At 51.1% G+C, this 14,678-nt stretch overlaps 1 protein-coding gene across 6 annotated transcripts in view; it reads right to left on the bottom strand.

Annotated features, from left to right (window-relative positions):
• Positions 1–285: 285 nt before the first annotated feature.
• ZBTB40 (zinc finger and BTB domain containing 40) overlaps positions 286–14,678 on the bottom strand; it is a 39,428-nt gene continuing 25,035 nt past the window's right edge. For 3 of the 6 annotated variants that reach the window (XM_009645073.2, XM_035900600.1, XM_035900597.1), the window contains 9 exons: positions 14,232–14,400; positions 8,330–8,737; positions 7,627–7,833; positions 6,742–6,906; positions 6,034–6,248; positions 5,314–5,476; positions 4,895–4,981; positions 3,703–3,923; positions 286–3,005 (listed from right to left, as the gene is read on the bottom strand). In XM_009645073.2, coding sequence (XP_009643368.1) covers positions 2,814–3,005; positions 3,703–3,923; positions 4,895–4,981; positions 5,314–5,476; positions 6,034–6,248; positions 6,742–6,906; positions 7,627–7,833; positions 8,330–8,737; positions 14,232–14,400 — 1,827 coding nt within the window. In that variant the 3' untranslated portion in view covers positions 286–2,813. Of the gene's footprint in view, positions 3,006–3,702; positions 3,924–4,890; positions 4,982–5,313; positions 5,477–6,033; positions 6,249–6,741; positions 6,907–7,626; positions 7,834–8,329; positions 8,738–14,231; positions 14,401–14,678 lie in introns of those variants that run through there. The other 3 variants (XM_035900599.1, XM_035900598.1, XM_035900601.1) reach the window with 3 other exon arrangements.

Genomic DNA, 14,678 nt, shown 5'->3' with positions numbered 1-14,678 from the left:
GCAGGATGCTGCCACGGATGTGTCCACACGGGCTCTTGCAGTGCACAAAGGCAGGAGAGATGGCCCTAAACAGGAGATGTGGGCCTGAACTGAGCCTGATGTGTGATAGAATCACCGAATTGTTTAGGTTGGAAAAGCCCTTTAAGCTCATCAAGCCCAACCATTCCCCTAAACCTGCCATCCCATCACTAAACCCTATCCCTAAGCACTGTGTCTGCCCGGCTTTTAAATCCCCCCAGGATGGGGACTCGACCCCTTCCCTGGGCAGCCCCTTCCAGTGCCTGACAACCCTTTCTGTGAAGAAATTTTTCCTAATGTCTAAAGAAATGTAGTGATCTACACTGTCCCCCTTCAACTCTGACAACACTCGGTCAACAGTGATGGAACGGATCGAAGCCAAATGCATCGCTTGCGTGCTTTTCCCTAGCTAAGCTCCCTCTGCCTTATGAGGGGACTATAAATAAGGCAACCTCGCCCCAAACCCTGCTAGACCTTTACTCTTCCTCCAGAGTTTTTCAGGAACAAAGGGAGATGACCTTCATCTAACGCTCCCCGCAGATGTTGGCTCCCAAAAGAAGGCCAGGAGACCTGCAAAGCATCGCCTGGACAATTCATCCCCTGCTCCAGAGCACTCACACAGCCTGCCCAGGATTTCCACAGCTCCCAGCCCCCATGGAGCCAAAAAAGGGGGAACAGCTTCCATATCCACCAGCCTGTGGGACAAGATCCACTGGTTACCTCCCAACACACCCACTCTAAGACCAGCAGGATGTACTTGCTTGTTCCAGCATTAGCCCTGGGCTCATCCTAAGCGCCATGCGCAGCTCATCTGCCTCCAAGCAGGCGTGAGATGCTCTCCCAGCAGTTCCCCCTCCGCTCTCCTCCTGGCTTTTTTCTGCCCCACCTCAGTAACAGATGTATTTTACCCTCTCTGCAGGTGGCCACAGCCCACTTTCAGGCTCTTCTTTAAGCAGCGATATCCAGGGCTTGGAGTTGTCCTTCAGCTTGGCTCAAGGGCTCCCCAGGCTTGCCAGCCCTAGGAGCTGGATAAGGCCTGGGAAGGCTGAGCTTCAGCAAAGGTGCAGAGGCAGCTGGCCATTAGCACTAATCCTCAAGACCTTGAGCACCATCTCCTGGTCATTCCTGGATTCAGTGGCAACTTAACCTCATGCTTCCTCCATTTCACTGTCAGGGCAAAGCCTGGGGGACAAACCCCGCATGCAGCCGAGGAAGAGAAAGGTGGGAGCACTTCTTGACCTGTGCAACACTTCAACAGGGTCACACACTTGCCAGCACCCACACATGAAAAATGCCATGCGGAACACTGAGCCCCTCTCCTGGGGGCACCCCTTGCTTTTCACTTTCTCCAGGTTGTAAGGGGCACAACAAACTCCCTCACTGGCACCACCACCTTGGCATGCTCCTGTGCAACCACCTCTTGCCTGGTGGCTGTGAGCAGCCAGCACAAGATGCTGCTGGAGAACTCCAATCTGTTCATCTCCTGAGCTCCCGTGGCTCTGGGCAGCGTGATGAAGCAGGCGCTGCTCGCCACGGGGTCTCTGGCTGCGAGATGCGGTGGGGATCACCGCTCAGTATGTAAATACCACAGTGGCAGAGTTCAACCTTTTGGCATGAGGGAAAGGAAGATAAATGCTACCAGTCCCCTCAGAGCCACAGGAACCCTGCATCTATCTAATTGCACTTCATAATGGATTCAGCAAACCATTAATTATCAGATTATATTTTAGGAAACTGCAGATAAAAAAGCTTTATGAAATTTAGCTTAAAGGGGCCAGTGCGCTGCAATGAAGCTGTTGCATTGTGCTGGTACCAGAGAAGCAAACTTTATCTTAGGTATGTGAATGCGCTGTACAAAGCAACGCCTGGTGTGTCACAGGGAACGGCTATGTGCAGTCACAGCAGCTATTGCACACTCAGACAGAAACACCTTCATTAGTGCCAATCCACTGATACCAGTAACGAGGGACCCTGGCACCCAGGCACAGCTCCTTCTCCTTTCTCAGACGGGGCAGCTTCAGCATGTCCTCAGCAAATTAGGAGAGGTGAGAGTTCTCAGGGCTGTTGGCTCACAAAGAGGATGTGGATGCCCAGGCCTGCCTGTGACCCTCCTTCATAATGGACAGCCGCTGCAAACCCATGGATGGGATCAGACCTGTGCTACACAAGGTATTACCTAAACAGCCCCAAAGCCACTTAGCGCAACTCCCAAGAAGTCTCTGCTCAAGCAGAGAGGCCCAAATGTCAGCTCTGCACTGGGGGACTTTTCTAGCAGGCAGCACAGTGGGAGAGCAAGACGAGAAACAAAGCAGCCCTTACTCACCCTGCAGAGTCGCAGATACCTGCACGCACGTCACTGATTCAGCTGTAAGACTCTCCACCCCAAATTCTAGGACAGTTTTTTCTTTGGTCTCTCATACCCATACCACCCCACCTTTGTCCTGTCTCCTTCCCTCCACGCTGTTCACGGCAGTGGAGGAACACATGAACACACCCAATTCCCATCTTTTCCTCTGATTCTTTATTTCTCTTGAGCCAGGAGGGACAGTTGGTCCAGCTCACCCGAGCCAGCAGCTGCTGACTGCAGGGAGACTTCCCAGGCCCTTGTCAATGTCTATAAACCCCTTCTGTCCTTGGCCATGCTGTGCTTGTTGCATGCCAGCTCTTTTGCAGCATCACATACCTGGGTTGCTGTCCCAAACAAACCCTGAATCTCCCTGCTAGAGCAGTACGATGATGAGCTCCTGAACCAGTCCAGTGGATACGAGGTGCCACGCGCGAGCTCCTTCTCACTCTTACTTGGTTTCTTCACAAATCAGCGTGACTTTATCATCAAACAAGTCCTCCATGGTCACTGCCACCAGCTCGGAGCCAGCTTGGCTCACTTGGGAGTCAGGCAACGTTACAAAGACGTGGGAGCCAGCAAGTTGGGCCTCATCAAAAGAGATGATGTGCTCTGCTGCTCCTTGCTCGGACGTCTGAATCACCTACGTGGAAGATGACCTGAGAGTCAGACACTTTCAGCACTGCTTTCCCCACCACCACTTCGGTACCCACATCTTTCCCAGCCCCAGCTCGCCAGAGGCCTGCAATTACAAAAGGTGTGAGACTAATGGGAAACACCAAACCACACACAACGACGATGCAAAGGAGAAGACAGGAGAGTAATTTAAATATTTCTCTCCACAAAATTGCTGTAATTTAGCTCCATAAGTGGTTGTAGACAATAAACACTCTGTGATTATCCACTGGAAGAATTCCAGCCCAGGGAATCTTGCACACAGGGCTCCCTCATCCAAGGAGCTGTTCTCCACTGATGGCCGAGATATTGAAGAGAAAGAATCTGGGTTCAAGCCTAGTGTTTGGCCCCCAGCAGAACAGCTATAATCTCTTGGGGTAGGTTATCTGCATAACCAGGCACCTCTGCTCACACTGTCAGTCCCTCTGCCTTGGCTCCTGAAAACCAGGACTGAGCTTCTTCCCCTCCAGTGAGCCCACCCTGCACTAGCACAGAAATTCCAGAGCACTCTGGGCTGGGGAACTTGTGCCCTGGACCCCCTTAGGAAGGGGGAATCAGGGAGCAGGAGGGGTGACAGGAGCCACAGAGTGGATTTGGGAATAAGAGGGTTGGAGGGGGAGGATGGATGAACTCCCGCAGGGGCTGTGGCACAGAGCAGTCTTTACCTGCACAATCTGGGCTGTGGTAGCTTGGGAGAAGACCACCTTGGGATGCTCAGTGCTGCAGTGCCCCTCCAGCTCGGCCTGGGAGGGGAAGAGCTCCCCACAGAGCTCGCAGGTGAATGTGGTCTCCGTCTCCTTGAAGTGCTCGCTGGTGACGTGGCTCTGCAGGGCCCCTGGGAAGCAGAAGGATGCTGAGCAGTACAAGCAGCGAAATGGCTGGGAGCCTGGGGAGAGAAGCACTGCCCTGACCCTGCGCTGCGGCAGCCAGGGCCAGCCCAAGGGCACAGGGAGCTGCAAATGGCCAGGACGCACAGGGCTGAAGCCCACCAGGGACCTGGGGCACAGCACGTGCCAGCATCCCTTCTCCTGGCTACACCACTGTTTCAAACAGTTTGTGGCTGTTCAGATCCATTTCAGATCTAGCTCCCTGCAGCAGCAGCATTCAGAAACCAGGTGGGTGTATCTGACTGTACCTGCAGCTACATCTCATCTCAAACACCTCTTCTCCCTGTTCCCTTGCACCATCCAGCACTGCTCCTTGTTGGCCTGGCTTGCACCTCCTGATTCAGCTACTGCACACCCATTATGCACCCCAGGGGCTCTCTCCTCTCAGACAGAGCAATGCCTAGGTCTTCTCCTTCCTCACTCTGGCTGGCTACCCCCTCCAACATCTCCTGATCCATCTCCTCTCCTGCTACGCCATGCACAGCCCTGGGGACTCACCTTCCATAGTAGCCTGGTCTGCCCATTCACTCTGCCCTCACAGCCTTGCTTTCAAGCTTGCACACTTGCCAAAGGGCCCTTGACATGGTCTCCCCAAGCCTAGGTGTCTCTCTGTGACTCCCTTTTTCTCCAGTCTCCCACTAGCTCTGTCATCCACAAACCCCCATGCTCGGGGTTCATTTCCTCATTTCACTGTGCTGATGTCTCCTCACCTGCACGTAGCTCTCTTCTCTGGTGTAACAAGCAAATCCAGATCCCTTCTCTGACCCCAGTTGCTCCAGAAGCTTAACAATCATGTCCCAGCCTCACCAAACCCAGTGCTTTTCCAGTTCATCCATATTTTCTGTTTCCTCGCACTCTGCTTCCTTACCATGTCCATCTTCACTCTCCCACTTACAGCTCAGACATTGCTCACTGAGAGGAGCAGTCATTGCTTACAAGGTTAACATGAACAACAGCAAATGGAACAGACCTGAGTGCCTGCACTTCACATGGACCTGCAGGAGAGCCAGTGTGGGGAAGAGCTCCTTGCACATCTCGCACTCATGGAACTTCACATCTGCAAATGAAGTCAAGAACAGAAAAGTGTGCACCCAAGACCTTCTACAGGAGACCTTCTGGACCAGAGCTCGGTTAATATTTCAGCAACACGACACATGCGTACAGACATGAGGAGCATCTTTGGAGGTAAGGCAAGAAAAGGAGAGGCCAAGAGCACGCAAGCTGCAAGACACCAAGATAGGACGTGCCAGAAGAGAACGCTCCAGGATACAAGGAATCTACTGCGATTTGCAGGTAAACGGGATGCACAACCACGTCCTTTGGGAGTTATTGCTACATCTCTCCCAGCAGCCGCCACGTGGTTTTGTTCACTAACGAATGGGCCATTACCTGTGTGCTCTGCCTTGACGTGCTTTCGGTGAGTAGCAGTGCTGGAGAAGGTTTTGTCACAGGAGCTGCACTGCAGGGAGGAGAACTTGGAGGAGCGGTGATTCTGAGCTGCAAAGACATCAGGGTGGTGGGTCCGGTTGTGATACCATAACCCTGACAACTGCTGCAATGATAAGGATCAAATCATGGTTACGATACAAAGCTGTTCCAGGGACAGCAAAAAACCGCGTGGAAAGCAAAAGGAAGAGTGGGGTTGTGCTCAGCAGGCACCAGACCTGCTCATCCTCCCACAGGACAACAGCTAACGCCTCACTCCTGTTTCTCTATTGCCCCTGAGGAGCTGAACGCTGCTGAATCCCTCAGCCTCATCTCACTCACTGCAGGTCTCCTTTTGGTGTGAATTTTTGTTCCCTTGTAGGAATGTGTTCCCACACACGCTCCCAATGAGGCATGCCATTTGCAACACAAGTATTTTTATTCCTACGATTCCTGGCAGCTAGAAACCTGGGTGAAAGAGATTCCTGAAGATCCAGGTGGGCAGGTATGCAGCCCTTTGCAGTTGCAGCTCATCTCTCTCCATGGATCTGTCTTTTCCCTACGGACTCTGCCTCCCCCGTGCAATTTTTCCTTCTGCTGACCACAAACTGCGGCACTCAGTGCACATGGAAAAGAGAGGCAACCTCCAGCATGTGAGCCTGAATCCTTGCTGCACCAGCTCACCTGGTAAGCTTTGTCACAGATCTCACAGCTAAAGGGCTTTCCTCCGACATGGGTCACCATGTGGCGCTCCAGGAGTGACGGGGCACTGAAGACTTTAGAGCAGGTAGGGCAGGGGTGGTACTCCCGGGAGTGGGCTTCGTGGACATGCTTGCGGTGCTCCTGCAGGGTGGCGAAGCTCATCCGGCACTTCTTGCAGTCATAGGGATCTTCAATGTCTGCCACCCAGAAATGCAACGAAAACCACAGGGGACAAAGAAATCAAGGAAAAAAAATAGAAGAATTAAGAGGAGAATTCACAGAGGGAGGAAAGCAAAGAGAATTAAAAGCTTGTTGCTTCCCAGATGAAAACTAGCAGTGGGATTTTGGCTTTGGATACAGGTGTTGCTGCTCCTGCTCACCTACAACTTCCCGTGGCAGGTTCCCAGCAGCTCCCATTTTGCTGGAAGCCAGCCCTGTCATTTTCTCTGGGATAATCCTACCCACAACATCAAATCACTGAAGAGTCTTGCTTTACCTGGGAGGAAAAACCTCCGCCATGAGACACTCGGCCAACTTGCAAGCATTGGTAACACCTGCACAAGCCTCTGCTGGCATAGATGGGCCTGCCGTGACCCCACAGAAGCCACAGATGGCTCTGCCGTGACCCCACGGAAGCTGTGCCTTGCAGGCTGGACTATGCAACCCGGGGAGGCAGCTGGCCACACTCACTGTGGAAGGTCCGGAGGTGGATGGAGAGCCCGTTGGCCTGGCGAAAGCCTTTCCCACACTCCCGGCAGACATATGGCTTGTCCCCTGTGTGAGTCCGGACGTGGCGCGACAGCTCAATGGACTGGGCAAACACGGCATCGCAGTACTGGCAGGCGTACATCTTCCCTGCAGTGACACCCAGGGTGAGAGCCTGCACCTAACAGGACAGGAGCTGTCCGGACTATGCCTGATTTCAAAGGGAGAGGGAAGAGATTGTAAAGTGGACAGGCTTTCCTGGGGTAGTCAGACCATCTCAGCGCAGGGTCAAAAAGGTCCTTGAGGTGCTGGAGAAAACCACACCTGAACAGGGAGTATTAAATTAACTAAAGACCTCAAGTATCTGGAGGTACGGCACGCTGGCATGTCTCATGTTCAGAATTAACTGCCCAGCTGCAACATGCTCATTCCCTGGTAGCAGAAGGGGCTGGGTGCAGGGGCAGGAGAAGCACTGGCATGAAAAACTATGTGAAATTCAGCCAGAGGGAGGAGTGGCAGGAGAAAGCAGGTTAACCAGAGGGAGGAAGATGCATCGCAGGAGTCTGGATGTGAGGGGACAGAGCTACTCAGGAGAAAAACAAAGCAAGCAGAGGAAGAGGAAGATTCCCTTAAAGGAGAGCAAGCTGCTAACTGGGTGGCTAATTGGAGGACCTGGAGAAGGGGATGGGGGAAAGGCAGAGTGGGGAACTGCAGGCAAAACCATGTGGGTGAAAGATCTGGGGGCAGCCTGCTGCCCAGGGCTCCCCCAAAGGATGGGGAAGCGGCCAGGAGGCAGAGGGAGGAACAGGGCAGGAAGGGGTGAACAGAGCAAGCCAAGCCCAGGGCCAGGCTCCCGCAGGGAAGGCTCACCCTCAGCGTGCTGCTTCTTGGTGTGGTAGGCGAGGGCTGAGGCCTGCATGAAGGTCATCAGGCAATGCTTGCACATGAAGGGCCGGTCCCCAGTGTGCAGCCGCAGGTGGTTCTTCAGCGTGGAGTTGGCCGCGAACTTGGCCCCGCACTGCTCACAGGAGAAGGGCTTCTCATCAAAGTGCTCCGTCAGCTTGTGGTACTGCATCCCTGGGGAGGCAGGCAGGACAGCGTGGTGGCATCGGTGTGACCCAGCGCCAGCCCTGCCCAGCCCTGCTGCACAGGCACCAACCCCACCCAGCCCACAGGTCCACCAGCCCGCCTGCAACACTGGGGGCCCACCGGTATCCTGCAGCTTGGAGGTCCACCAGGATATGTGAGCTGCCACAGGGAAGGCAAAGAGACTCCACTCCTCTTACTCATCCTGCTAACCCAGCCACAGAACTGGAACAGCTTGGTTATTTTTGGAAACTTTTAAATTTGCCAGTGGCCCAACTTTTCCTTGATGAGCCATGTGGAAAACCAATTAGGGAAGAACTAATCAGAAAGCGGTTGTGCTCAGTGGGGCAGGAGAAATGAGCTGAGCTGTGCTTCTCACACACAATGCTCACAGAGCTGCAGGGAGGAGGAAGAGAAGACTTCAGACTATTGCTTTATTATATTGTCCCTGCTTCTGTCCAAACACCCCTGCTCCCACCAACCCTACCTGAGGCATGAGCAAACTCCCGGCCACAGATGTCGCACGCCACAGGGAGCCTCTTCTTCTTCTTCTTGGCCGCCCCCACCACCCCGTGGACCTCCAGCTGATGCTCCTCCAACTCCTTCTTCGTCGATCTAACTTCACTGCACTCCTTACACTGGATTTGCTTTCCTCTGGCCACCCGACAACGTTTCATGTGCACCTTCAGGCGGCAGTAGAAATGGAAGGTCTTGTCACAGGCTTTGCAGACAAAACTCTTCTTGGAAGAAGCTTTTTCTTGGGGTTCCCTCGGTTCCTTGGCACTGGCAGCTCCCACCTTGCCCTCATCTTTGTCCAGAGCTTCAACTTGGGATTCACTGTTCACCTTCCACTTCCTGATCCCAGGTTTCTCCCCACTTCCCTCAGTCAAGAGACCTGTGGAAATAGCAATTCCTGTTTCGGAGGTGACCAGCAGGACTGGGCACCAGCCCTTTGGTCTCCCATCTCCTGAATGTTCCTACACAGACAGTTGTCCCTGCACAGCCAGAACAGACACACATCAGACACGCTGTCCCATCACAATGGTGGCACATGGCTCTGCCCAAAAGTGGCCATGGCCATGCATGGCACAATGCGTGAAAGAGTGGTCCTCGAGTTTCTCCACCCACACATACCAGGGGCTGGATTAGAGGGTAAGAGCCAGGGCCAGATTTCCCAAAGAGCTTCCTCCTCAAACAGTAACAACCGTTGCTTCCAAGCACCTGCCTCCTCCTGCTCAAAGATGTGAAGTTGTGGCTATGCTTAAATGTTTGAAGATCTGAGCCTCAGGTATGACACTAAGTCTGCCATTGAGAGTGGATAACCAGCCATTAATTACAAGAAATCTCAGGAATGCTTCCCAAACAAAAACTCTTTGAAAGGAAACAGATAATCTTGCTACGACCCTTTTGAGTCTTCTGGTTAGGGCCCTAAGGTATTTTAAATCGCTCATTACATTCACTTCTTACAAAGTCTAATGCTTTTCTGAGTCTCTGTAACACTATCCTCTCAAAAAGCACAAGCTGGAAAATCCACCTAGGATCTCAATCTACAGAAAAGACCCACAGGGAATGCACGTATGGAAGAAATCAAAATACAAACAGATATATTTGGCTTCTTTGCTATAATGAGAACCATGCAACTGTGTGGCTATGGAAACCAGTGCAGCCCTTTCGCCAATGCACAGGAAATTCAGCCTGTGCTTGGAAAAAACTTAATTTCTGCCTTCTTCACGACAGGAAGAGCTCAGCAAAGTGTCTTCCCCCTGCACAGCACTACTGCCCTGGATTTCCAACCAGCTAGAAATAGAATCACATAACCGTTCAGGTTGGAAAAGCCCTTTAAGATCATCAAGTCTAACTGCTACCCTAACCCTGCCATCCCACCACTAAACCCTGTCCCTAAGCAAATCAGATGACATATTCCAACAGGCCTGGAAATCTTAAGATGTCAAGTGGTGACCCACCAGCCTATGAACACATCAAGGGAGAAAAACAGACTGGAAGACTGGTTTCCAGTTTGTTCTGCTCTGCCAAGACAGCAATACACACCCTTCACCTCTAAGGCACCACTTCCCACATCCCTACAACCAAGACTGTCAGTTTTTCTGACCCAAGTGAAGAAGTATCTTTAAACCTCCCCAAAAAGTTGAACATCAAAAAGAGTCAGGCAGGATGAATGTGGATGAAGGTAGGAGCACTAAGGAAACCAGGACTAAAAATGTCTAGAAGTGCTACGGCAGCAGGGGGGTAACCTGAGTTAGATGAAGTGGAGTTTTCCCACTGACCCCAGTATGCCAAGAGCTGGCTTGTGGTCCTCCTGCTCTTATGCCTGCAAAAACATTGTTCGGGATTACAAACCTTTAGCCTAGACAACAGCATAATGGTGTAAAGGCAGGGGAGCTCCCAACTTCAGTCCACCTTCATGGGGAAATGCATAAAGGGGCTCCAGGAACAGCTCTCCATCTTCAGGGGGATGCAACTACTCCCAGAGAACAGTTTTGAAAGAAAGCTAAAGCGGATCACGTAAAATCAGTGACCTTCACCCTGCAGTCCCGTGCCAGTGTAATTTATACACCCTGGATGGCTGGAGGAACCTTGCCTGATGGTGGAATACACCCTCAAAAGGATTTCAAAGCCTGGCTACCATGAGACAGGAAAATGGCAGACATGCTAAATTGCACAACGCAAAGCTGATGTGACAGTGAGGTCAGGGGCCAGGTTGCTGAAGTCGCAGGTTTCTTTAATGGCATCAAGTACCACAGGCTGGCCGCTGCCCAAATGGAAGAGGGAACACGTAGTACTGCCACACCAGGGCAGCAATTCCTTTCCACTTGGTAGCCAGGATGCCTCCCAGAACCCCTCCTACAGGTGCAGACAACATTTCATACCTCGTTAGAGCAGCGTCGAGCAACAGACCTTACCCAGCCAGCTTCCATCCTTGGAGATGCAGGAAGATTGGAGGTGAACCTGAGTGCTCTTGTGAGAAGTAAGACCAGACTGAAGAAATGATTGCACATCAAGTTTGAGGGGCAGGAACTCATTGTGCCTTGGCCATGCCCCTGGCTGAGCCTCCTGGGAGCAGACAGAGCCCAAGGATAAGTGTACACCAGAAAGGTCCAGACATGCATTCCCGACCGCAGGGTCCTCCAGGACTCTGGACTTTGCATCACTTTCCATTCTCTGGTGGCAAAGACATTCAGCACTGGAAGAAAAACCCTGCTGTTAATTACAGCATATTTCACACCGAGTTCTCTTTCTCTTTTCTAAGTGGTCTGCTGAGTCTGTAATCCCGGTGGCTGGTCTACCCTCCCTGCAATTCATGACAGATATTAGATTCCAGAAGCAGAAGATCTCTTGGTGTGTGACCTTCCCGTCTCCCACTTCTTCAGCTTAGGCTGGAAGAAAATTCCACGTACTCCTTTGCATCCCGAAGGTCATTTTGATGGTTGCTGACACACACAGTGGCTTCTGATGCAGAATCTTTATAGGGGGGAACAGCATTTTTCTTGCAGACCCTATAGTTTAACAGTTCCAGGGGCCAATTCAGGCCAAAGTTAGATGCCAACTGTCTTTTTTAAACACAAGACTATGCAGAGGAAAAGCCTTTTTGCTGCAGTTCTTGACACATTTCTGAGAGCTGAAAGCGCGGCATATTTTGACAAACATGATCTCCCAAGAAGTGACTGTACAGAGACCTGGGAAGCAGCTGGCTAGACAGGAGGTGATGGAGTTGGCTGGAAGAGCCAAACCTCGTCCTTGCACGTACCAGCTGCCAACAGTGAAAGTGCTCTGACTGCTGCAGGGACCCAAGGAGAAGCCAACAGATTTCATATTGTACCTCCACCGAAGAAACCAACCCATCACTTTGATGATGCCGACTGGGGTTGGGGATGGACGCAGTTTCCTCCACAGGGATGCCTAGTGCTTTCCAAGTGCTTCAGCTCACCTAAATGAAGTACCAGAATTTCTTTTTCTATTTTTTTTGTGGTAGAGATGTAAAAACTGTTGCTTTCAAGTGGAAATGCAAACTGTACGTGTCTCCATGCGGCACATACGTTCTTCAGAAATTTAAGACCTCCTCTGTTTCAAGTGGAAGCTCACAACCCTCAACCATGAGGCCCGCAGCTATCATTCGTACCTCATGCCAAGAGCCACGTGGCTATTGATCCATAAAGCCACCTGCAACATTTAGGGCTGGTAAGCAGTGATATCAGAGCTGAGGATACTGGCCTAGAAATTAAGATATGGAAGTTCAGTGTAAAGGTCTGTAGGATGCCAAAAGGGGCTGGTAACTGGCAATCCTCCTCTGGACAATTCATACAGGATATATGCTTTTGCCAAGTAAATTTTTCCAGGGCTCTTGTTTTTGATGTTGCTTCTTGCTTGATTTTGTCTCAACCTTGGCTTGAAGCCCTGCAAAGACACTTGGTAACAGCAGTCTGCTCGCTTTGATATTGGTGCCAGAGAAGCAGGCATCTGCCAGAGCAATTTACCTGCCTCCCGAAGTCCCTCCCTGGCAAGCACCACAAGGTGTTCAGGAGCTATGGTGGGCTGCACGCTCACAGGCGTGTGCAATTTTTGTTGGCTTACCTCCTCTAGAATCACTAGGGCATCAGCCCTGGCACATCCCATGGCCAGACAGGGTCAAGGGGAGTGGGTCAAGTGCCTGCAGCATCAGGAGACAGAAAAGGAATGGCAGATAAGGAGGAATCACCTTTTCTCTGGAAATCCTCATCAGAGCCACGACCAGGTGAAAAAGCCAACTGGATAGGTGGCAGCTCCTGATGGGAGTTAGAAGAGAGGACCTAGATCTGAACTGAGCATGAATAGTGGATCTGCAGTGTGGGACATCTCCCAGGAAGAACACTGAGTCAAGGAAGGGGAGCAGAGCATGTGCTATCCCCCTCGGAGCCTCACAGCTAGAGCAGTAAGCCAGGTCCTCAGTTTCCTTTATACACACACTGCGCCCAGCCACCCAGTCCCATCTACCACCTCGACAACATTTCCTCGTTGCTCAAGAATGCAGGCAAGTTAACGAACAGCAGCTCGCTCTTTGCCCCCTCCCAGCAGGCGGGGAACATTGGCTTTGCCTGTCACTGTCGAACATGAAACGATGGCGAGCGTCAAAGCCAGGATACTTGTGTTCATTCATAAAGAGCAATCATGGGGCTGACCCAAACTTTCAGCCAAACCTCCTAGCCCTCAAGAACAACCTGACATTAATAACAAGCTGCTTACTCTAACGACCAAGCAATCTGCTAGTATTTCGATGTTGTGCCATAAGCTAAGCAGCCCTGACACCACAAGTAAATAGGGATGGACTAAACCAGTGCCTGTGCTGGGATAATAACCACGCTGCGTATGTCCCAGGGGACTCTGCAGCCCAAAGAATCTGTGCTTGGATGTGCTGGGAAGCACAATTCCATAAAAATGTAGGCAAGCAAACAGAATAAGCGAGTCACATTTGCATCCTTTTCAAGAGAACGTAAACCTGCAGTTAGCTTCCTGGCCCTCTGTTGTCTTTTTCATTAAAGCACCGAATTCTGTTAAGCATTCTTCCCTCAAATGACGGATGCAGAGATACACTCCAGCTCAGCTGGAAAGCATCCCACAGCTCCAGGCAGGGTCTCACAGTTGCTATGCATTTGTTTCTGGAGTTCACCAAATTGCTATCTGCATATGTTTTGTTCACACCTTTGCCAAACTAGTACAGTATGTAACATTCCCCTACTGCTGTGGGACCCTCCCAGGGGATCATTTACTCTCTAAAGTATATACATAGCAAGACCGAACTAGAGCACGGTAAGAAAATTAACTCAGAAAATAGTCTGGGACTACAAAATGCGTGATCATGGTCATCTTTGCACAAGACAAGGGTGCTCCCATGTGACCTTACTGCAATCAGCCTGTGCAGTATCCGCACATACACAGATAAAGTCAAGGGATTGGTAATACAAGTCCAAATTCAGACAGATCCAATAGCATGGGAAGAGCCAAAGAAACACCACAGGTTAAGGAAAAAAATTCTGAAAAATAACCCAATATAGACACAAACTACATAACTAAGTGGCTTAAATGCTTCCAGGGCAAGGGCTAGAAAAATGCAAATGCAGTTAAGCAATACCAGTATCAGGTCAGCCATGATCTCCACAACCATCGTAACACACAAAACTGTAATCTGGAGCATTTTACCAGCAGGAGAAATGCACATTCCAGCGCTCGGATCCAGAGGTCACCCCTTTGAAATACAACCCTGACATCTGGCCAGGGGTAGTTCTGTGAAACGACCTCAAGTCACCAGGACACTGAGGTCCACTACCCAACCGCCCAAGACCCCCATAACCGTGTGTAGAAGTTCACAGAAGGATGAGAGCCTGTGCTTTTCTTACCCGCGTGCCCCAGCTCCTGCATCACTGGCTGCAGGTCTGGGAAGGACTCATGGACATTGCACAGCAGCTGACAGATCCTGATGGCCAGGACAGACTTCTTCCGGACTGTGCTCAGAGCTGCTTTCAAGGAGGCCTCTGAACTCTCCTTCTGAGCAAAAATACTCAGTAGCTGGAGGAGTAAGAAGAAAACATCGCATGACAGAGATTTTGGGCTATGAAAGGTCAAGATGGTCTGGGAGTGAGGGCACATCCTCTTTGTTTCATCTCTACTGCTGGGAACCTGCTTTGAGAAGCCAGAAAAGAAATCCCTTTCCAAACAGATCTTTGCCCCTCCACTGAAATATGTGCATGAACTCAGAGAATTTCAGGATTAAAAAAATAAAAAAGTTACAACAAATTAAATTCTCAGACTTTCTGTTTTGGTATTAGCTCACTTAAAACCACTTT

This window comes from Egretta garzetta, unplaced genomic scaffold (genome assembly GCF_000687185.1).
Source record: "Egretta garzetta isolate BGI_Z169 unplaced genomic scaffold, ASM68718v1 scaffold108, whole genome shotgun sequence".
Lineage (NCBI taxonomy): Eukaryota > Metazoa > Chordata > Aves > Pelecaniformes > Ardeidae > Egretta > Egretta garzetta.
Note: the sequence above shows the minus strand (reverse complement) of the source record. Positions and strands in the feature narration are given on the sequence as shown.